This window comes from Nannobrachium achirus (genome assembly GCF_963921795.1).
Source record: "Nannobrachium achirus genome assembly, chromosome: 11".
Lineage (NCBI taxonomy): Eukaryota > Metazoa > Chordata > Actinopteri > Myctophiformes > Myctophidae > Nannobrachium > Nannobrachium achirus.
Window position 1 is genome coordinate 52,399,443 of NC_137820.1, and position 24,714 is coordinate 52,424,156.

The window sequence follows — 24,714 nt, forward strand, 5'->3', positions numbered from 1 at the left end:
TAGTATACGTGAAAGAGGCATATAACATTGAACACACATTGAATTTTAGAAGTTTTGTGAATTTCTTTCCCCCTGTTTGGCATAATGGATCATTTTTGCTTTCAAAGGCACATTCTATTCTTATTTGATATTGGACAGGGTTATAATTATATATGTATCCGTCCTAACTCTTTGTTCTAAACCAATATCATTTTGATTGAGCTATTATCCAGACTGTAATCTTTCAGTGTTACCACAAGGGGGCATGATTTCCTCATTGTTGCAGCCACCGCTGTCTACTTTCATGCCAAATTATGAATGTTTTAACAGGCTACAGATTGTTACTTTATAACATTTATGAGTTCCTTTATTTCAGTCTTCAGCTATCATACTTAAGTATGCAATATTTAATATTAAATTGGATCATTTTGACATTTGGCTGTGTGATGAAAGTTGTATCGCCCCCTTTAATCAAAAGGTTAAAGCAGGGGTCTTCACCGTTTTCAGGCCAAGGACACCTTAGTTGAGAGGGAGATGAAGCAGGGACCACCACTACCTTATCATAGATTCCATATAGTTTCATTGTTTGACTGCACAATCGTCAGTGTATATTTTGGATTCATGTCAATTTGTGTTTTCAGATATTTAACCACTTGAACCGTCAATACTTAGACTTGACCTTTGACTGTACTTAGTCTGCTCTTTTTCCCCTCTACGCCAAAGCTTTTTGCCAAAAATAGCCGATCTACAAGATCACAACGCCTCGCTAAAGTTCTCAGAATATGGACGCTAGGGTTCAAGTGGTTAATGTAAAAAAGAAGTTTCTATCACTAAAAGATGCGGAGGACCCCCTGTAGTAACTCTGAGGACCCCCTAGGGGTCCCGGACCCCCTGTTAAAGACCCATGGGTTAAAGTAATCATAGAAGTGGATGTAATAAGATTCCATTTCATTCAGTCTAGGAATGGGTCCCCTGATGGGCTTGGAATTTCACCATGCATTTGTTCATTTGCCTTGGAATTCTCCTGGCCGTCCATATCACTTCTGTGTGTGAAGTGTACTGTGAATAACATTGTACTCACTTTGATGTAACTCAGAAATTACCTAAAGGCTTCCATCTATCATCATAAATTCTGTGTTTTTACGAAATATTTCCCACCTTTGCTAAACCCTTTTAGCCTGAGGAAAGTACCCTGTTAAATTCCACTGCATGTGCCTTTGTTTTCCAGTTCACTGCCCTCTATATAGCTGTGGGAACACACTGCTTAATGGACTTTCCATTTAACTGCTAATGGTGAGATGTGTGGTTCCACTGTCAGCAAAACATACAGCTACAAGCTGGACCTCTTTTGTTTGATATGGAACACTTTCAGTATGAGTGTACATCCGGCCCTCAAATGAGATGATAACATCCAGGATGTTCTTGGATATTTTGCTGGTCAAGTTGAACCGTTTTAGCTGACCATGCTGTTTTAATCTAAGGCCTCAGAGAGTGGAGACTCATTAATCCCTAGCCTGAATGTAAATTATCCTTGTATGCATCGGCGCCTTGATGGCCCACTGAGCTAAACAGAGGCAACATTCACACACTCAATTCAAATTTCAATTCTAAGGAGCTTTATTGGCATGAGATGACATACGTTTACATTGCCAAAGCAAGTGTCAAAATATAATTAACAGCATTGGTACAGCATTGTGTAAACAGTTTACAGTTTAGGCATTTAGCAGAAGCTTTTAATCCAAAGTGATTTACAATAAGCAGGTAATACATCACTATAATAAACAAGATAATATGTCAGTACATCAACAACAATATAACAAATGCATAGGAATATCAATCTAGAAAAAAAACAATAACATAGGTAGACCATGCACCTAATCAGTAAAAAAACGTTTCTAAAACCCTAAAAAATGCTAATTTCATGTATGGTCAATGAGTGTTACAGTAGTGCTATGGGTTTAGGTGGAGTCTGAAGAGGTGCGTCTTCAGTCCACGGCGGAAGCTAGGGAGTGAGTCTGTAGTTCTAAGTGCGACAGGAAGTTTATTCCACAGTTTGGGGGCCAGTGGATTTTTGTTTTTTTATTTTAAACAGAGCTATGTCACATTGTGTATCGATGTGGATCATCATGTAAACATACAAAGATGCATCCATTGGACTGAGGACTAACAAGAACATCAGGTGTTAGATGGTTCTAGGGCAGTGGTTAGACAAGGCCAGTTGACATTTTGTGACAAACACATTATTATTACAATATACATTAGAGTTCTCAAATTCTGCCAGAACCCGTACATACCTGAACCCGACCCAACATTTAGGGTAAGGTAGGGCCTAAAATGTATGATAATTAGTCGGGCCGGGTAGGGCCTCGGGCTCAATGAAAAAAGAAAATATTATTTTATTACTATTACTCTGTGATAGAGTAATGAGAACCCGACCATACCCGAACCCGACCCGACATTTAGGGTAGGGTAGGGCCTAAAACGTATGCCAAATAGTCGGGACGGTTAGGGCCTCGGGCCGACCCAGTTAGGGCCGGGCCTTAATTTTCAGGCCCGTTGAGAACTCTAATATACATACAGTATACAAAAATGTATTATTAGAATGGTGATCTCCATCTCAACATTTTGCTAACTAATGCCCAAGAATGTGACTTCTTCACACTAGGGAGGGGGGGTTTCCAAATTCCCACCCTGCCCTCCAGACGTGACTTTAGCCTCACCTACGTGTGTGTGTGTGTGTGTGTGTGTGTGTGTGTGTGTGTGTGTGTGGGGGGGGGGGGGGGGGGGGGGGGTAATCTGCATGTCACTGAGCATTAGGTTTGATTGTGGGGCATTGGTGGTCAGATGGATTAGGAGGAGTCAGATTACGTACTGCTGCTTTATAGTAACATTTGAAAGGGTTCATGTCAGAGCTTGCATGAAAATGCTTGGTGGGGGGTTGTTGTGTGTAAACAACAATTCAACATTGTTTTATAGTTGGGGTTGTAAATGTATTAGTGTGAATTACAGCTGTTGAATTATACAGTTGTCAGCTGTATGTGATGTAGTTTGAATTATACACACATGGGCCGGCTGTGCACAGATATGAATCATTGTCTCCACCAGCCGAAGGCTGAGGGGAGAGTATGTTTTCCCCTCCGTCCGTGTGTCCGTCCGTGCGTGCGTCCGTGCGTCCGTCCGTCCGTCCGTCCGTGCGTCCTCGCAGTTTGTGAGCGCCAAATCTCAGTCACCGTTGGCCCGGTCGCTGCCAAAGTGAGCACACACATTCCCTGGATGCCAATCTAGAACCTCTGCCCTAAATTTTTCAAATGGGCCTTTTCTAGCGCCAACTAGTGGCCGATGTTTGCTAAACACATTTCTGTGCACTACTCTTACAGATTTTGTCCAAAAATCCTACAAATCGGTAGGCAATATCTCGACAGTCATGTGATCGACACGGATCTGTCCGATTTTGCATATTCCATCCTGATTGGCTAAGATTGGCTTCCAAAGTTTGTGGGATTGAGCCGTTTTGAACAAAATGCCTCAAATCACAAACGCAAAGTGCAATTATCATGAAATCGCGCACACACGTTCCCACTAGGCCGAGGAAGAAATGCCACTTATTTTTTTTTTAATCAGCCTCATGGTGGCGCTATAACAGCCCGATTTGTGGTTTTACCTATAACTCCACCGATCAGTTTCAAACTTTGTAAGCGCACTCCCTAGAGGCTAAGGATAAACCTTTGCCCTGCATTCTTCACATCAGCCTTTTATAGCGCCACCTTTGGCCTGACTTATGTAAAACACATTTTTGGATATTACTCCTTGAGATTTTATCCAAAAATCATGCAAATCGGTACACAGTATCTCTATAGTCATGTGATCAAGTCCAATCCGTCTGATATTTCACATTCCATCCTGATTGGCTAATATTAGCTTCCAAAGTTTGCAGGATTGCTCCGTTTTTGAACAAAATGCCTCAAATCATCAACGCAGCTTGCGATTACCGTGACATTTGCCACACATATTCCCACTAGGTCAAGGAACAAATGCTACCTTTTTAACATTGTCCTGTTATAGCGCCACCAGCAGGTAGACTTTAGAAAAACACATTTTTGGAACACAATGCTTGAAATCATGCATGCAGCGTCCGATTGCCATGAAAGATCTAAGGTGAAGAACATATGCCACCCTTTTTACATTGGCCTATTATACAGTAGCACCACCAGGACGCACGGCCTGGTGGAGACCTGTGCTCGGAAGAGCACTGCTTCTAGTTTTAGATCTTTTTAGTTCAAGTCTTCAGAGTCCCCCTCTGTGGTTTGTAGTTAATTAAGTTAGGACCTCCGCCCTTATTGCAAACACCCCCTCTCTCTCTCTCTCTCTCTCTCACTCACACACACACACACACACACACACACACACACACACACACACACACACACACACACACACACACACACACGCACACACCAGTTATTTGCACACACAATCACACATCACGGTTCTATGATGTAGGTGTAAGTTCAGTCTTTGAAGCTGATCTGTCATTACAAACACATGCACAGGAAAACAGCACTGCAATTTGGAATTGATTCACTTCAATAACAGGGCATGGTCCCCTCTTTAAACTAGAGGTGAAGGGAAAATTCACTGTGGAACATGCAGCCTGCTTTTACCAAATTTAACCAGAGTTTTGCAAATTAGTAGGGCTTTAGGCAGGCGTTCCCTTTCCCTCCCCTGTATTTTCTGAGTTTACCTGAGCCCTGGGACATGGGGTCTCTCCCTGGTGGGGCATGGTGGAATGTCTTTTGTTTCCTGAAGGGAGAGGTGTGGGGGGTTGGTGCGACCAGTCACACACTGACCTCTATTCCTTTGAAATCTCATCAAGTGTGCTTTCGTGAATGAACTACAGCTCTTTGTTGTAGATAAATCTTTACCATCCACACAGATAGTGAGTGAGTGAGAGTGAGAGGCTAAATGAATCAGATGCAATCATTTTGGTGTAGGTTATAGATTGATTGACTCTCATAACTGATGTCCAGTGGTGTAAAGTAACCAAGTACATTTACTTAAGTAGGCTACTGTACGTAAGTACACTTTTGAGGTATTTGTACTTTACTCAAGTAGGCCCATTTCCAACACTTTTACTTATACTACACTACATCTTGGATCCAAATATTGTACTTTTACTCCACTACATTTATTTTAAAACTAGTTACTATAGTTAGGTTACTTTGCAGATAAATTATAATATCACAAAACATACATTAACCACTTTAGCCCTATAGGCCTACCTAGGCTATTTGAAAATAGCTGAACTAAGCTCACAAAAAGCATTGTATTCTGCTATTTTCAATCATTTTGTAGGACTACTTTTACTTTTGGTATTTTAATTAGGTCTACATTTTGAGGCCAACACTTTCATACTTTTATCCTACATTTTGAATTATGGTCTTTTACTTGTAACAGAGTATTTCTATATTGCAGTATTGATATGATACTTAGTTTTATTCAAGTATTAAATGTGAGTAGGCTATACTTTTCCCACCACTGCTCTTGAGACTGATGCCGGGAAACATTTCCAAGAGAAATGGTTGATCTTGCGTTGGGGGGAGGGCGCAAAGAATGTGCGTAATCTGCGCATGCAGGCTCAACAACTGGAGAAGACAGAAAAGCTGCTCTCGCATCAGTGTGTCTGTGTGGTGAGCTTGGGACAGTCAGTCAGTGGGAGCTGACTACACGTAACGGTAACGCACGGAGGAGAAAGGAAGCACGGTTGTGGAGGATACCTACAAACAACAAACATGACACTACTTCTAATAGCCGCCGTTCTATGTAAGTTTCTGTTTGGTTACATTTTTACAGAGTTTTACATTCCCATGTGACTGTTAATTAATGGTAGCCTATATTGAATTGTTTATTAGGATTTGTATTAGGCCTATTTGCATTGGACTATTTGTATCACTGAAATTGTGTGTCTTTTAGTTTTTAGTTTTCTTTTGGCTATTCTATTTGGCGTATTAGACAAATAGTTTGGTCTTTCTTGGAGCTGTATTGCCTTATAGGTCTAATATTTTGCAATATGCTACAACACTGTTCCCCAAACAGTGAGTCGGGACCCATTTGTGGGTCGCGGACACATTTTTATGGGTCCCTTTGTGTTGTTTCCTCCTAGGCCTACTTTAAAAATATTTCAAAGATTTTCATGAATAAGAAATTCCATATTTAGAAGTTTGTTTAGAAGTAGTGAAGGGCTGAGATATCCGATCTACAGCTCACAAAGCAACGTGAGCTTGTAGATCTGCTGTTTTTACTAGTTTGGGACCCGGGAAAATGTCTAATCTCTCTTTGGGGTCTTGAGCCAAAACGTTTTGGAACCACTCTGATCTAGGCCTACAACATATTGTTCTTGTTAGCAGCCATGGAGAATGAATCCATGTGACATTGATATAAATCAAACAACATGGCCGTGGGAATGCTTGTTGTTGGACCCACATGAGAGGGCAGATGTTTTGGTATTGATTCTTTGAACCGCGGGGAACCGAAACACAGTTTGACCAGCATTCTGTATGGCTCAATGAAACACGTTCAAAGCTAGCAGCTGAATTTATGTTGTTTAGCAAATAAAACTACTATGCTACTTATGATCTAACATGTTGTGGGCCTGGGGAAAGTAATGAAATACCTCCACTTTTGTAGCGGCGGGGTCGTGCGTCTTTGCGCAGGAAGACCCGGGTCAGTGCACACAGGGCAGCTGCTACCCGGCCACTGGAGACCTCCTCATCGGCAGATCCCACCAGCTCCACAGCACCTCCACGTGCGGAGTCCACCAGCCTGAACCCTTCTGCATTGTCAGCCACTTACAGGTAATGTTGTGCAGTACTGCTGTTGCCTTGAAGCAAGAGCTTCCCCCCAGAGATTTTGTCTGATTCAATTAACAATGTAATAATAAGTTATTATTACATTGTTATTATTTTAATCACACTGTTATTATAACAGTGTAATTACAATAATGTAATGAAAGGTAGGCTTCTTTCTAAGGTTTTTTATTTCACAAGTGTGTACTCGGCTCAGATCATGTGATAGAGCATAACAGCAATTAGGCCCACTCCAAATTAACCTATTTCAGCAGCCCATGTTTGGTCAAAATTCCATAGGAAAGTTCCAGGAAAGCCAGGGAGTATTAGTCTAATTATACTTAAAAATCGTCACAGTTTCCTACTTGCCTCTTGTTGTGGACATTTTGGCATGAATTTATTATTACAGTCAATGAAAGGTTTATAGTCCAGCTCATTGCAGGTGGAATTTATGAATAAAGTAAACATATATTCCAAACTTTTCTTGAACCCATGCATGCTTTGTCAGTGTAGGAGTGTGCAGCAAGAGTGGAGCAAAGAATTGTTCTTGAGTTTCAGGACCCTCTGACTTGTCTAGACTGTTTCCTCTGCTGCAAAATGCACCCCTATTAGACTGGTTGAGGTTGATGGTGACCAACAAAAGACTTTTCTTCAAATGAATTTGTGTCTTGTCAACATCTTCTACACATGAGGGTTTATTGTTCTCGCCCGACAAACATGGAAGTGGTCGCTGAAATGTTTGAACAGTTCTTACAGAGTCAAACGTCTCAAGAGGTTTAAGGACTGAACTTCAAAAGACTTTTATTGTACAGTTTGTCGGTTCTTCTGATTAATTCCCTTTTACGGTTTAAACAAATTGCACCCAGATGTAAAATTCCCCCCACTAAATTATTTTCTTAGTTGTATTTCTTTAGTCCATTCGGTTACTAATCTGCTTCATACAAAAACACAAGAATGCACTGGAAAGTTATACACAGAGAGGCTTTGGTCCTTTCAGTGATCTGTGTTGTAGAGCCTCAAATTAAATCAGTATGAATTGAAGCATGGCTTGAGTATTCTAATTTTAGAACTTAATTTCTAATTTGACCTAACGTTATCACTGAAACGAAAAACATGTTAATGGAGGATTTTCCCCTAACCCATTTATGTTGCTTATCCTGACAGGAATGTGTGATTTTTTTTAAAGAAACCTTATAAATAATGATTCACGCATGCACACACACAACACACACACACACACACACACACACACACACACACACACACACACACACACACACACACACACACACACACACACACACACACACAGTGCAAATGAATCATCCATTGTCTGCTCCAGATTAGACTACCCTGGTAGAACTCCACATCAAAATCCATAGGGTGTGTAAATATATTATGTTCTGTGTAGACTATAGGGAGAGTACAATGTGTTTCATTTAAAAGTTACTTGTGTCAGAGGAGCCTCCTCAACATGTCCATGAATGAGCTCTTCAAGGTCCAATCCTTATCTCGTCGTCTTCCATTCACTGGAAGAAATCAGCACGGCATCAGAGGAATTCCTCTTGACAATACTCCTTCTCTTTTCTCGTCCTCTCCCTGTCCCCCCTCATTCTCCAGGAGGAGAAGAAATGCTTCATGTGTGACTCCCGGGACCACGTCGACGGACGAATGAACCACAGCAGTAGCCACCGTATTGAGAGCGTGGTCAGCACGTATGGTCCCAACCGACTGAAGACCTGGTGGCAGTCAGAGAACGGTGAGTTGTGGTGGGAACACAAGAAAATGCCGTCTAAGATTTCAGGAGGTCAATCAAATGTCACTCCTTTTCGTGTTCTCTCTCTCCCCTCCTATTACTTGGCCCGTAACCAAAGGTCCTAATCCGCCTATAGGACAGATAACATCAAAGGGAAAGCCCAGCAATGGTTGACCAGCCAGACACCATGACCTGGCTGTGAACGTTGGAATTACAGGGCTGACCCTTGGGAATGATTAGCTTTATGATGTCAGGAGGATGTAGCTCGGCTTGTAAATCTCTAGAAAACACTATTATTAACGTTATTAATGCTCAAAGAGGCAGGCGGGAACAGGGCATTTTATCTACACTGCTGTTTCCCAAACAGTGGGCCGGGACCCATTTCTTTGTGGTTTGCAAGTAAATATCACTTTATTTTTCGTTCCCTACATTTTGTTTATAATTATTATTTCAAGAGATTTTCAATAAATCCCACACACATTTTTTATGTAACACAAATTAAACATTTTCAAAAGAATGTCATAAATTAAATTAGAAAATGTCTTCATACATTTGAAGATTTTTTAAGAAGTCCTGAAAATAGCAAATCTACAAGCTTACAATGCTAGCTTGGGTCCTGGGCAGACAGCAAATTTGTCTTTTGGGTCTCGAGCTAAGAAGTTTGGAAACCACTGATCTACACTGCAGTGCAAACCCCTGCAAATGGCAAACATTGCAAACTCACACATTTAACTCAGAGTCTAATGGACCCTCAAGGGTCCGTTTTTAAGGGTCAGAGTTAAATTAATGCTCAGGACTTTGCTGTGTGTCATGCTGGTTTGGAAATAAATTTGACTTACTTACTTTAAAGACGCAATTACGGGTATGTTTCTGGATCAAACCGGACCCACTGAATCCCATAAAGACATCTAAATCAAATATAGGAGCCATACTGAGAGAGACATGAATTTGAAGTTGTTTTGTTTTTCTAACCCAAAAAATGTTAATCCAGGATGACTTGTCTTCCAGTAATTCATTTTAGAGGTCTTTGCTGTGCTTTTAGGGGGAGGGCGGGGGTGGGAAAGAGCGGTTGCAAGATTTCTCCGGAAGAAGAGGAGGGATGTTAATTCTCAGTGGACTAGCTGCCAGACACACAGACATGAGGAATAGAGAAGAGGAATGTTTCATTCATTCATGGAGAACCTTTTTTCCCTGTAGTAGAAGCGTTTCCAACTCTGACTTAGTAGGCCCCAGTTCTGTACTGTCTGGCAACTGGAAACTGAAGTTTTCAAAATTGCAACTCGACAAACTGAACAAATGTCTTCACTACTGTGGGAATTAAAAGTTCATCCAAGGATGGATATAGACCAATATCATCCCACCATGGAACATTAGTCATGCACACAGCAATCTCCTTTGTTGCTTTTTATTTGGCGTGTGAGGATGTTTCAAATCAGCATTAGACTCACCACTGGAACAAAGAGATTTGGTGGCTCATTATTTGTTAATAGCTGTGTAAAAGCCCTGCTGACAAAGCAAAATGAAAACAGAGGAGCAATAAGAGTCAAGTTGTGAAATATATCTACTTTATCTAATACAATGTACAATTACTTTGTATTTCATTATTACAAATATTTCAGTTTACATTGTCCTGCGGTGTAGCAGGGACAGTGAAGCAGCATGAGTGGATAACTGATTTATCAGGCTTGTTTTTCTTGGCTTGGTGAAAACCCAGCTCGCTGTTGATGTTTTCATTTCTCTCTCTTCTCTTCCTCTCCCCGTATAGTTTGACCATGTCCCACCTTTTAGTACTTTATCTCTTGAAATTCAATATCTCTCTCTCTCTCTCTCTCTCTCTCTCCCTCTCTCTCTCTCTCTCTCTCTCTCTCTCTTCGCTTGCCCCATATGTTCTACTCTTGTTTTCCATCTCTCACTTGTTTCTTTCTGTTCGCCCTCTGTCCTCATTTTGTCTCTTTAATGTTCATTTAATTCATGGAATATTGGAATATTGTTAAAGTTAGCATTTTACGCAATTTATCTGATTTATAGTAACTTAAAAAGAGTTATTCACAAGTTAAAAGGTGTGCAACAAGTAGCAACAATAGAAAGTTAAATGCACAAAGCAAAATGAGGATAACCTTTATTTTTTTACAATGTTGTTACAAAGCCCACACTAAATCCTCTACTTCCTGCTCCCTTTCATTCCCAGGCAGGGAGAATGTGACCATCCAGTTGGACCTGGAGGCAGAGTTTCATTTCACCCACCTTATCATGACCTTTAAGGTAGGCAACCAATGAGAAGCAGTCTGGACACCCATCAGTAGGGGGGCGCGAGGGGCCGGATGGCCCACAGCAGGGGGGTCCCGGGGGGGCGTAAGAGGATGCTTGGTCCAGCTTCAGATTAGCTAGTTCTCCCTGGGAGGTCTATTCTTTCTCATTCTCTTTCTTTCTCTGCTTCGCACTTTGTGCCTCTCTTTCTCTCTCTCTCTGTCTATGTGTTTGACTCTCCCACACACGATCACAACACACACATACAGCTGTGGGTGAGTTTTTGGAATGTGTGTGTGTGTGGGGGGGAAAGCAAACCGGTCTGAGGTTATGATCTCTGTACGTCTGGGTCGTATCGCCTTACTCAGCAAGAGCAGAGCTGCGCGAAGATTCATTTAATGTACAAAGTCACGCACAGAATCCTGCCAGGCTCAACTCAACTGAAGTCATCAAGTTCATGTGGAAGTTTAACAGCTGTGCAAATTCATTCACGTATAATACAGTGTGTGCAGTGAAGACTGAACTGCAAAGACAAGACTGTAATTCAGTCAGAAATACGTGCAGACCTGACTTTTGAGCACTGCTTTTAGTTGAGGAATGTGATACACTTTTAATGCCTCAATATTAATTAAACTTAGCGAGTACATTTGTACACTCACTGCGTTACAAATTGATAAATTAATAGTGAGGATTTTATTGTGTGCTCAGGCACACTTTGACTGGGACATTTAATTACAGTATTGGCCAAATGGATGTTTTATGTCTTCACGAGATGATCAGCGATATTTGAACACACAAGACCACATCTGTGCTGTACCTGGACAAATGCCAGTGGGCGTTTAGACGTCAACACCTGTATTGACTCAAACTCCTAATTTTGTTTTGGATTATAGTAGATTACATAAGCAATGAAGGGGCAGTGCCACACATTTCAGTTGGCACTGAAGTCAACGAACACCTGTGTTTACTCAAACAAACACATTTATATTGGATTACTAACTGCTGTGCTTGCACACACGATTGAAATGCTCAGCACTGTGTCAAACCATTCATTTCCTATTGCACTGACTAGTATAAAACTGGTAAAACCTTGGTCAAATTGTCAAATAATATAAGAAAGAGGTAAGATTGTACAAGGTGCCGTTGTGAGCTTGTAGGTCTGCTATTTTCACCATAATTATCTGTGCAATCGAGTCAAACAAAACTCAACTCCTACATTCCCCAAGTTCAGAAACGATTATTTCTGGGGGTCGCGGCCTGAAAAGGTTGAGAACCACTGTCCTATTGTGTTACCCTAACCATTAAGCCAGACACAGCAACAATGATACGCCTCTGTTTGTTGAACGTTTGAACAAACCTCTTGTAGCATGTCCAGTCACCGTTTCTTGACAATTAAGTCAATCCAATCCTATCCTATCCTATCCTATCCCAAAGATTTTTGGGGTGATGTGGAGGCCTACCAGGGGATAACAATAGTTTGTTCTCTATAGTGTATTAATGGTCAAAGCCTCTGTTAGTGCTCAGATTTTGTGTGCTGGGGGAACTCAGTTTTTCTCATGTGTAGTCACTGCTTTATTTGGCATTGAACACAGTGATTAGTTCTGCTCCACAGATGTGTCCGGCTGAGGAATGATATACAATCACGTGTACACAGATGTCATCATTTGTATTGCTTTTTCAGCACAACATAGGATAATATGTTTTCCATTGCTGTTATTGCCTGTGGATTTCAAATGCTTGCCACTTATCTCTTAGCTTTCTCACTTTCTCACTGGGGGGGGGGGGTGAATATATATATATATATATATATATATATATATATATATATATATATATATATATATATATATATACAGTGCAAATATGAGTGTTCATTTAAAAATGGACCTTAAGAGACATTAAGTTGCTGACAAGTATGTTTTCTCTCCCCTCCCCACAGACCTTCCGACCCGCTGCCATGGCGATTGAGCGGTCTTCTGATTTCGGGAAGAACTGGCAAGTATACCGCTACTTAGCCTACGACTGTGAGTCAGCCTTCCGTACCATATCCCAGGGTCCCATGCAGAAAGTGGACGATGTCATTTGCGATTCACATTACTCTGACATTGAGCCGTCCACTGAAGGAGAGGTACGTTTGCTTTCACCCTTGAAGTTCCCAGGAGTCATTTCTGATTTGTAGTTTTATGTAACTTTTAGGCTGAGTGTGCAGTTGTCAGTATACTGACATGCTATTCTTGTTTCAGGTCATTTTCCGCGTTTTGGACCCTGCATTCCACATTGACGACCCGTACAGCCCAAGAATCCAAAGTATGTACTGGTGACTTCAGGTTGCTGTGTTGTCTCTTCATAAATAAGCTTCATCAAATGATTTTGAAAGAGGAAAAGGAGTGCAACTTATCTGAATCTGGCTCCCAGTAATCTGCATTTGACAAATTCTGTACACCAAGTTAAGGAAGCTGCATGTCCTTGAAATGTAACAAGTAAAGCTTATTGGCAAGAAGTTCCAGGTTTCTATTCTGTTTTCTGTACAGAACATAAATGATCTTGGAGGTGATGAAACTTGCGATGCCACACATTGTGAGCTCGTAGATCGGCTATTTTCACTACCCTTGCTTGACACTCTTGAATGACGAAATAGGGCATTACATTATATAAATATAAAAATAAGTTGACATTTGGAGATCAAAGGTTTCTTTGGTATAATGGTTGAAAGCTCACTGATCACAACTGCTAACAAATGCCGTTTTCTCTCTAGACATGCTGAAAATCACCAACCTCAGGGTGAAGTTCACCAGGCTCCACACACTGGGTGACAACCTGCTGGACTCTCGGGTGGAGATCAAGGAGAAGTACTACTATGCCATCTATGATATGGTGGTCCGAGGGAACTGCTTTTGCTACGGTCACGCCTCCAAGTGTGCCCCCATTGACGGGGCACTAGCAGTGGAGGGCATGGTGAGTCTGTGGATGCTTGTCTCTATTGTTTAGTCATGGTACAGTTAACAAGGCAAAGGGCTACACTGACAGTATGTCCTTTGGTGACATGGAGATTAACGTTTAATTTATACTCGACCCTTTTGAGCTTGGTGTGTCACAGCCTTTAGCTGTGTGTGTGTGTATGTGTGTGTGTGTGTGTGTGTGTGTGCGTGTGTGTGTGTGTGTGTGCGTGTGCGTGTGCGTGTGCGTGTGTGTGTGTGTGTGTGTGTGTGCGTGTGCGTGTGTGCATGTGTGTGTGCGTGTGCGCTGTGCGTGCGTGTGCGTGCGTGTTTGGCCTCTGTCAGGAAATACGATTGGTCTCATTAGTCATCATCCAAGATTGTTTTTAATTTGTGAGCCTGTGTTGTAGAGTCTACAACACAGGCGGTCTACAGTGTAGACAGCTGGAAGTGTGTCTGTTTATTCATACTTATGTGTGAGTGAGTATTGGCAAAGGAAGAAAAGCAAACAATGCAGTTCCTGTTTAGTCTGTGTTATCCCCTGTTTGTTTTGACTCAGTCTCCCTTTTCCACAGACCATAAAGCTTATAAATAAGGTCTGTACAGTAAATATGTTTCAGAATCGTTTGTACTGGTGTCGTTTGTACTGGTGTACAGGCGGGCTCGCATTTTCATCACACCGTTATGGCATCTTGTTACGGCATACAACAGACTTCAACCTAAACCCTTATTTTAGTAAAAACTTTAAATGAATTCTGGACTTTGATGATCAAAGAAACTAGTAAATCAGCATAATCTAACACGCACGCACGCACGCACGCACGCACGCGCACACGCACACACACACACACACACACACACACACACACACACACACACACACACACACACACACACACAGTTCTGTTTTACTGACCGCAGCCCCTTAAATCAGCATGCCAAAGTTTCCCAAAAATGAAATGATCCCAAAGAGAAATGTAAACCCAGGATGTTAGGCGTTGCTTTGTTTCCATGATTTGTGTGTTTTCCAAAATATATTTGGAATACAGGCTGCTAGCGTCTCTTTTATTACCCATTCATTGTCCACGCTAGTTTAACAGATGTGGTCATTTGGTAGCATCCCTGAGTCATTGCCTCCATTGTCCTCGTAGACTAACACAGACCAGATGTGATGAGGGTGACAATGTAAACATTTCCTGCTCCCTTTCAGAGGGGATGTACGGTACACAGATGAGGCTGGAATGAAAATATCTCTGACATTGTTCTTCTGGGCTCTCCAGCTATGCTTTATATTTTGATCAGGGATATGAATATGTGTTTATTTCAGGAAGTGTTTTTGGCATGCAATTCCCATCAGCTATTGTTTCCTTGACTGAGTTGGTCAAGATCACAACTCAGACGTGTGTGACCTTTGTGCTGTGTTTTCTCAGGTCCACGGTCACTGTATGTGCAACCACAACACCATGGGACTGAACTGCGAGAAGTGCCAGGACTTCTACCATGACCTCCCCTGGAGACCTGCTGAGGGACGCAACACCAACGCCTGCAAAAGTCAGTACCAATTATTTATAAGAAAGACATTCACGTCACCCATGTACGTAAAAATACTGAAAATAACTGACCTACATGCGCACAACATGATGCATTGTATGACTGTATGTTGTATCTGAGGAATCTTTGTTGAATGTTCACCTATCGTGGCCTGAACCAGGACATTGAATTGTCTTCCGTAAATCCAACGATTTGAGTCACTGAGGAGAGATTCTTGTGTAATTGTCTCGGATAATCCTTTTAGCTCACCAGGGTTTGTGTATTTGTTCAGCAAACAAGAGTAATTACATTGCCTGTTAGCCGTGTTTACAGCACAACATCTGGCTGCTGTAAACAATGAATGAGAGGTTTTTTTGTTGTCCTGTCCACCCCACAGCCACCCTCTCTCACACTGTCTTTCTCTCTTCTCTCCATAGTGTGCAACTGTAACCATCACTCCCACTCCTGCCACTTTGACATGGCGGTGTACGTGGATTCAGGCGACATTAGCGGTGGAGTCTGTGACGACTGCCAGAACAACACCATGGGCCACAACTGTGAACAGTGCAAGCCTTTCTACTACCAGCATCCCGAGAGGGACATCAGGGACCCCAACGTCTGTGAACGTGAGTGGCCCCCAGTGCACAGCTCTTGCCTGATGTGATTTAGTTTTCTACAATGTTGCTCAAACCTTTTGATGATGCCAGGGAAAACCTACTACACTGTCAAATCTTCAGTGTTAAAGCTGCAGTCTGTGACTTGAACCTAGGTCTCTCACACAACACGAGAGACCGAATTCTACAGCTAGGCCAAGAGGCAGTCCCTGCTTGGCTGCGGAAGATATTGCACGTGGCAGTACTACTTGTCAACCTTTAGGTGTCCTAGAGTCACCAGAGTCTACATTATCCCAATGGAAGAGTAGGGTGACCAGCGGCCAAATCCAACCACTGCAGATGTTCTAGTAGCCTTAAGAGTCTTTATTCTTGAGAGTGTATAACAAATGTAACCAAATTGACCTGTAATTTGTACACTCTCAGAGTTACACTTTGATAAACTAACATTAAGGATTTTAACTTTGAGGATTGTACTGTGTAAGATCTTACTCAGCCTGCCTTTATGCACGTTGTGAACTTGTGATAAAAGAAAAATCTCTTCTTTATTCAATCAAAGAAACGATGTCTTTGACAAACCCTGCAGACAAACAACAGACAACAGTGTGGGCTACTATACATTAAACAAAATGAAATGAAAATCTAAGAATTATCAGATACTAAGTCTAACCACGCAGAAGTGGATGATGAGTGAAATAAAGGTCTTTCATACACCGTTCAAGCCACACCCTCTCATCTCCCCACCACTAACACCCTTTTATTTTTGAGCACTTATCTCATATATTTTCTTTTCCTCTCCTGTCTGAGTCTTTGATGAGTCCTCTGTGGTCAGGAGTTGAGAGAGAACACCTGGGCTTTGAAGCGTTTATCAGCTTTTTTTCTCCTGTGAATCCCGACCCTAACCTCAGCGCCTCTGAGCTGCGCTCATATATCATCTCACGTCCCCCAGGCGTTTCATTGGTTGAAACACAAGGGGCTTAATGAGGCCTCGAGGGCCTCAGTCAAATGTGTGGTGAGGGGAGTGTGTGTGTGTGTGTCGGCGGCGCTCGCCACTTTGTTTTGGGTTAGGGGTTGCTGCTGTCAGGTGGAAACCTTGTATGTCCAAAACATTGGAAATGGGGGGGAAAGACTGTTTCAATGGATCCAATGTAGTTATTATTTAGTCACAAGCTCTTGTTAATACTTTTTATTTTCTTCTTTTTTTTTTTTAAATGTTTTTTATCCCACGTTTTTTTGCAACCCATTTTTCTCACCCGGTGACTACCTAACCTGTAGTCCTGGTTTCCGCTCTCCCCCTGCCACGCCAGGGGACATTGGGGAGCACCCGGCTGGCTAGGGGGAGGTAGTATAGAAACCAGGACTACTGCATGTTTTTGTGTGAGGGCCTATGCCCAAGGAGACACGGGGAGAACATGCAAACTCACCACAGAAAGGCCATATAGCCAACCCCACCTAGGGTGTGGGTGCTGATGACGCGGGTGGAGGAACACGCCCCCAGCGCCCACAGCTTTTGTTAATACTTTTGAGTGGTTAAATATTTATAAAATCCAGAAACAGACATTAACCACTTTTGACCTGGCATCTCTATTTTAGATGAACATTTTCTAAAGTGTTTTTACAAGCTTATAGATTTGCTATTATACGGTAGCTACCTTTTAGTGACACAGTCAGTCATATGGAAAAAGGGAATTCATGTAGGGAAAAAACATAAACAGATAAAACATGGAGATACAAGGTTTCTGCCCAACATCGACGATATGTTGAATGAGTTGTGTTAATGCCCTCTGCATTACTCCCATGCATTTATACTTTTCACCATGTGTAAATATTCCATCATACCTGCCATCCTTATCAGATCATCATGCTTTGGCCTCCTGTAGCATTTGCTCTGTGATTCGCTAGCTCTCACTACCATTCGTTACCGCGTCTATTGTGTGTGGACGAACATGAACGCTTGGCATTTTCCTGTGACGTTAAAGATTGCCTTGAAAATATATATTTAGGTATTTTAAAATGGAGCGCACAGTGTTTCCTGCTTCTGAGTTTAGATGCAACGTTCTGTAGGGGCCTTGGATATTTCCTTTCCTTTGTTTTCAACTACAGCAAGAGTGTTCTCTTTGTTAGTTATTGTTTATTGTGGGCATTACCTTGTTTTCCTTGTCTCGTCAATACATTTTTGTCACTCCATGAATCCTACCATACTCTTAACTAATTGATTGATTGACTCATTGATTTTAGTCCTATCCCACAGACAGGCAGACAGGTTCATACTGTATTTTCAAGGGCCGCGACCCCTAAAATAATCATATTTTAACTGGGGACCCCCCACCCTACGAGCACTAAGAGTTGAGGCATTACATTTTGTATAACACTGTTCAATTGTGAAAAAAGCAGAGGTATTGTGAGCATGTAGATCGGCAATGTTTAATTTGTCATTTTAGAGGTATTAAAAAGTCCTTAAATTGTCACATTAGAAATGTGCTATACACTTAAACTTTATGTTGGTTATTTTACTGTTGAGTGAGAAAACAATGATAATTGCACATTAAGTTAAATAATTTGGGGACCGCCATGGGAGTCCCGACCGACAGGTCGAGTACCACTGGAATAGATAAGTAGGTTTTTAATGTGACTATAGCATATCAGACTACAATATTTCACACCTATCCGTGTTAAAAGCTCTAACCCTTTGTCAATCTGTGTGTCTGTAGGGTGTAACTGTGACCCGGAGGGCTCTCAGAATGGCGGCGTCTGTGACAGGATGACTGACGTGCACAGAGGGCTGATCGCTGGCCAGTGTCGCTGTAAGCCCAACGTGGAGGGCGAGCGCTGCGACCAGTGTAAACCAGCCTTCTACGGCCTGAGTGGCCATCCGCTGGGCTGTCAGGGTAAGGGGGAATACACGTATGACTAAGTGTACACTTAAGTGTTGTAAGTGTGCATGAATGAATGTGTGTAGTCTGTTGTAAGTTGTTTTGAATAAGTGTGTCAGATAATCAAAATTCCTGAATCACAACCAACAAAATCACAGCAAAATCCAGAGGTTAATACATTTCTGTTTGAACAAGATTGCAGATGCCTAAACGAAACAGATCAGATATAACAAATATTCCTATGTCCTTGGAATCTTCATGTATAATTGATAAGTCCAAGATTTTCTTTGGTGCTTCATGCCAAAGTATGTGAGGAGACACATTGTAATTTTTATCTGTATGACTGTGTAAGCCTGAAATGTATTGCAACCTATTGGAAACTAATGTTGACATTGTTTCATCCAGCCTGCACCTGCAATCCTTTGGGAACCAGAGGGGGTGGAAGTCCCTGTGACTCAGAGACAGGAGACTGCTACTGCAAAGGTCTGGTGACCGGCAGGAACTGTGACCAATGTCTGGTGAGTGTTAGATTTCATTTTGTATTATTAAATAACTATTGTATCCATATGTATGGAGGAGTATATTGTAACACAGTAAAGCTGGTTCATTTGCCATGGTTAGAGATTACACACGCACACGCACACACACACACACTATATTACATCTTTCCTGGCGTGTGGCTTTACCTCAGCTTGGTGCAACCACTAAGTGGTTTGCTGGCTGTCCTTGCTAGCGTCCCGCCCCTGCAGCTGTAAATCTCTGGTCATGAAACCCCTCCACCCCACCCCACCCCAGCAACCATCCCAACCTCAAAGAACATCCTTCCACAGCTTTTCAAAGTGGATCTTGGTGGGAGGCCGGCAATAACGACATCGTTGAAGGCTGTGTTTTTTTAACGATACATGTTTGCGTGTGTGTTGTGTGTCTGTGTGTGTGTGTGTGTTCTATAGCCTCAGCACTGGGGTCTGAGTAACGACATGGATGGCTGTAGACCATGTGACTGTGACGCGGGAGGAGCAGTTAACAATGAGTGAGTTCATACTTCAACTCTTTCAATGGCATCTTCTGAGGTAGTTGTTGACAGGACCTGTTTAACATTTAAAAGAATGACGTGCCCAAGGATGGCCCTTGGTTAAAACAATGTCACCCATTGATTTGCCTAGGAGGAAATCTTATCTCTCTCTCTCTTCACAGTTGTTCCCAGGAGACGGGTCAGTGTGTGTGCAGGGACCACATGTTTGGCCGGCGCTGCGACCAGGTCCAATCAGGCTTCTACTTTATCGCTCTGGACCATTACACCTACGAGGGAGAGTTGGCCCAGTTTGGACCTGTGAGTTCCCTGTTTTAAAAGCGTGTAGATCTGACTATTTTCATGTGACACCATTGTGCAACAAAATAAGTGGTTCATCTACCAATCATTTGCAATCCTTAGTTATAACTTCATGATTTACCATACCCCGTTTCTCCCTTTTCATAGTACACTTCTTTCAGCCTCCTTGCACTGACTGACTGTTTGTTTTAGACTTAATTTTAGGGTTGTATATATTGATAAGTTTGAAAGCAGTGCATGGTTTTCGCCTTGACATAATTTTTATTATGAGTCAGAGTGCAGCTTCAGATCCTCGGGCAGAGTTCCTCCATAGTTGGATTTTGTTGTCAGGGTCACTGCGATGTGTTTTTTTACTCAATATAATTGTTGTTTTATTCTGTTATTCCACTTTCATTATTCTGCTGTAAAGCATTTCGTAACATATAGCTACAGCTATACACATAATGGAATATATCGTCACTGTCAGGCAGAAACCTCGTATCTCCCAAGTTTCACATTTGTAATTCTTTCCGCAAAGTAAAGCACTGCTTCATCACACAAGGCCATCGCACAAAAGTAGTGAAAACAGCTGATCTACAAGCTTGTAGATCGGCTGTTTTCACTAATTTAAATCATTTTAAAAATGATAAATACAAAACAAGCGGTTTTGGACATACAAGGTTTCCACCCGGCAACGACGATATTTACATTATAATTTTCCCAATTTCCATTATTATCTGTCTGAAATTCTAAGCTGATTGATTCCTCTTCCTCTCCTTCAGGGAGTGACGCTGGTACCAAGGCCACACCCACAGGACCGTAATCCCACCTGGACTGGTACTGGACTGGTCAACGTGCCAGAGGGAGCCTACCTCGAGTTCATCATTGACAACATTCCCCACTCCATGGAGTATGACATCATCATACGCTACGAGCCACAGGTATGAAGCCTCTTCTATAATATTGACGCTCCAGTACATACAGTATGTTTAAGGTCTCAGGCCCTTAGTTTTTAGGGAAATTAGTCCCAGGGAAATGATTGTTGTGAAATTGTTATTAAACACATTTAAAAAAGCAATAAGCCACATGAGGCCATAGTTTACTGTGCTTCACTACGTCACCATTAGCCATAAATTATAACTCTTGTTGAGAACTTTTATTTTGAAGATGTTTCTCTCTACAAGAGTTATACAGGCAGGAGGGGGAGTATGGCCGGTGAGGCCGTTTGGTCCTGTAACCGCTCGAAACATGCACAAATCCAAAATATAAAGTGCTTCCCTTCTTGGACCAAGTGTTCTCTATCTATTCATAACCTCCTCTGGATATGTCAGTCCATATTTTTGAGCGGTGGTCACAACGCTCCTATACGTGGCCGTGTGTGTGGGTCTGTCTGTCTGTCTGTCTGTCTGTCTGTATGCGTGTCTGTATGTAGCCTACAGTACCTTTTGTGACCACACATGTTAAGGGAGGGGCGCTGTTGTTCAGGCCAGGCCAGACACCCACACACACACACACACACACACACACACACACACACACACACACACACACACACACACACACACACACACACACACACACACACACACACACAATATATATATATTTGTTTTGCTGTTGTGCAGCCTCCACGACCACCGCTCAGTTCACACGGGTGTGATTTTATTCAATAAAGAAGTGTTTTACTCCAGCTTGTCTTGGAATCTCACTGCATTTCCTCGTTTCCCCAAATGAGCGCTACTGCACAACAGCGGGAGACGAGGAAACGGGGGAAACGAGGAAATGCATTGCGATTCCGAGATTATAATTTATTTGCTAACGCCTCATAGTTGTTTACCAATTTACCAATGTAAGGGTTTGCTTATATCTGTACAGTTTACATTTTACAGTTTAGGCATTTAACAGACGCTTTTAATCCAAAGCGATTTACCATAAGCAGGTAATACACATCTGTACACTCAGAGTTAAATTAACACGTAACCTACTGGTTGTGTCATCATGTCTGCAGCTGCCAGAGCAGTGGGAGGAGGTGCTGATGACATTGATGCGTCCAGGCTCCATCACGGCAGACAGCCGCTGTGTCAACACCATGCCCGATGACGACAACCAGATGACCTCCCTCCACCCTGGCTCACGGTACGAGAACACGAGAACGTGCTCTCTGTCTCTCTGTCTCTCCAGCTAATGCCTTGTCAAGTAGATATTTGTCAATGTTTGACTGTGTGATGATGAGTCTACACAGTGGCTCTTTTTCGTCCACCTGTGTTTAGATTACATAAACACAACTGTGTAGCCCTAGCGTATAAACAGTGTCAAACTTGTGTCTGTGTTAAATTAAATGGTTTTCTGTGTCTCTCCACAGCTATGTGGCTCTTCCCAGACCTGTGTGTTTTGAGACGGGTCTCAACTACACCCTTCGTCTCAGCCTTCCTCTGTACTCTGCTGCCAGTGACGTGCAGTCCCCGTACACACTGATCGACTCTGTGAGTACACACACCGTTAAAATGACTTAACTTTTGAGGCTTATTTAGATTTAGTCACACAAGCCTCTCAACTAGTGTCGCTCAACATGATTTCCCCCCAGTGTTTTCCACATCAAATACTTCTAATTGAGATGGTGTAGTGGCCGTATCTCTCACCCTTCACAACCAACAATATGTAGGCCTACAATTTACATTTGTATAAAGGCATGTTTTCACTACAGTTCCGGAATTTTTCCTGCAAAATAATTAGCATAATCATTTTCAACTTGCCGGGAGTTTAGTTTTTTGGGTGTTTTCACATGACCAAAAATGCTGGCATAGCAATAAAATACCTCGTTTTCACTACAGCATTGTCGCGGTATAAGTCCGTGTTGCCAGACTTTGCGAGAGAAATAAGCAACCAGGTGTACGAAAATAAGCCCCAAAAAGTGATATTATCTAGGCCACACAAGCAATTTAAAACTATAAGCATCGCCACATCAGCTACTTGACAATTACCGATCTAAAAGATCACAACAAATAAAACGCAGCCAGAAACGATCAATATATACAAGCAACTTTACGGAAATCAAGACCATAGTCGCTTATAATTAGCAAACATGGCAACCAGTGCGCACTGACTGTCTGGACGCTTGGTCGCTTGCTAAAGCAGCAGCTCGTCGTTCGTCTCTCCTTTTCTCTCTCACCAATGGATTTAACAAGTTACAAGAAATATTCTTCATGAAACAACACATGTGAACCTTATGTGTCACATAAGGTTCAGAAAGGATCGCTTATGCAACGTGTTGCACATGTGGGATTGTGGGCTTGTTTTTTTTTTCTTCACGCGTCACCGATGGATGCTGGTCATCCACTCTCGCTGCTCACTCAGTAAAACACTTTACGACGAGAAACTATTAACTAAATGATGCCGCTCTTTGAGTTGGTAGCTTCCAACTTTCATCACAGCATAGGCCAAATGAGCGCATTGCGTTCCAATCAGACAAAAAATAGGCTGAGTTGGTAAAGATTCCAGCTTTTACGAGTGCATCGCGTCCTGTACTCCTGTCTCCAGAGTGGACTTGTATCAAAACCCACACAGCTTAATTACAAATAGGCTATAGAATAGCCTACAAATAATTCTGTGTTTGGCAGGCTTACATAACATTCGAATGCAATATGGATTCTGAAGCTTTCAATCCCAAATGCAATGCTTTAACTGTTAATATTGACTCCTTGCACGCACCTGCTTGTCCGAAAAAAGTAAAAATCACGGTATGCCGTTTTCACTGTGGGGAAATGTGTACTCTCCCGGTACTTTCATCAAAAATTACTAGGTATTTTCCCGTCACGTTTGGGACACCAAAACTCACGGAAGACAAAATAAGTGGCCGTTTTCACATGCCGTGAATTTCAAATTTGCCGTAATTTTGGAAAAAACTTCCAGAAGTTTGACTCAGTGAAAACGGGGCTTAACTTGGACATTTAGCAGATGTTCTTATCCAGAGTGACAAGTGCAAGAACCTGTGTCAATAAATGACAGGTTAAATTGTCACATAAGCAGAGTGCAAAGAAGTAGTGCTTCAAAGTAACTAAAATACCAAGTTAAAACATATGTAATCATTCTAAGCATTTTGGTCAAGCAAACAGTGTAAGTCTATCAAAGTAACTTAACATATGTGAGTAGATGTAAGTAGCCAACATACAGAGTATATAGAATATATCCACAAAAGTGACAAGAAGGGACAAGAGGGGAGTGCAGGGGGTGAGGTAGAGTCTGACTGCAACTGAAAATGGTGTTGTCCTGGGCCATAATATATATATTTTTTAAATGGGTCCCGACCCACTGTTTGGGAAACAGTGCTCCACATGCATTATCGCCAAAGCGTGAGCTAACATGGTCTGCTCCGTTATGTCCCCTGCCATGCAGATCGTCCTGATGCCCCACTGCAGGAACCTGGATATCTTCACAGGCTCAGAGGGAGGAGACTCCAGCAATGCGTGGGAAACCTTCCAGCGTTACCGCTGTCTGGAGAACAGCCAGAGCGTGGTCAAAACCCCCATGACCGACATCTGTCGCAACTTCATCTTCAGCATCTCTGCGCTGCTGCACCAGGGGGCCAAAGGTGTGTGTGCTATGTTGTTATACTGCACGTGGGTCGTGGGAGC

At 42.2% G+C, this 24,714-nt stretch overlaps 1 protein-coding gene across 1 annotated transcript in view; it reads left to right on the top strand.

Annotated features, from left to right (window-relative positions):
* Nucleotides 1-5,606: 5,606 nt before the first annotated feature.
* Nucleotides 5,607-24,714, top strand: part of lamb1a (laminin, beta 1a) — a gene marked incomplete at both ends in the record, with an annotated part of 45,187 nt that continues 26,079 nt past the window's right edge. The window contains 17 exons of the mRNA XM_080737171.1: nucleotides 5,607-5,666; nucleotides 6,690-6,830; nucleotides 8,442-8,580; nucleotides 10,766-10,839; nucleotides 12,764-12,952; nucleotides 13,068-13,131; nucleotides 13,580-13,779; nucleotides 15,191-15,311; nucleotides 15,728-15,916; nucleotides 18,613-18,789; nucleotides 19,180-19,292; nucleotides 19,725-19,804; nucleotides 19,969-20,104; nucleotides 20,866-21,024; nucleotides 22,092-22,219; nucleotides 22,446-22,566; nucleotides 24,476-24,671. Coding sequence (XP_080593297.1) covers nucleotides 5,607-5,666; nucleotides 6,690-6,830; nucleotides 8,442-8,580; nucleotides 10,766-10,839; nucleotides 12,764-12,952; nucleotides 13,068-13,131; nucleotides 13,580-13,779; nucleotides 15,191-15,311; nucleotides 15,728-15,916; nucleotides 18,613-18,789; nucleotides 19,180-19,292; nucleotides 19,725-19,804; nucleotides 19,969-20,104; nucleotides 20,866-21,024; nucleotides 22,092-22,219; nucleotides 22,446-22,566; nucleotides 24,476-24,671 — 2,287 coding nt within the window. The remainder of the gene's footprint in view (nucleotides 5,667-6,689; nucleotides 6,831-8,441; nucleotides 8,581-10,765; nucleotides 10,840-12,763; nucleotides 12,953-13,067; nucleotides 13,132-13,579; nucleotides 13,780-15,190; nucleotides 15,312-15,727; nucleotides 15,917-18,612; nucleotides 18,790-19,179; nucleotides 19,293-19,724; nucleotides 19,805-19,968; nucleotides 20,105-20,865; nucleotides 21,025-22,091; nucleotides 22,220-22,445; nucleotides 22,567-24,475; nucleotides 24,672-24,714) is intronic.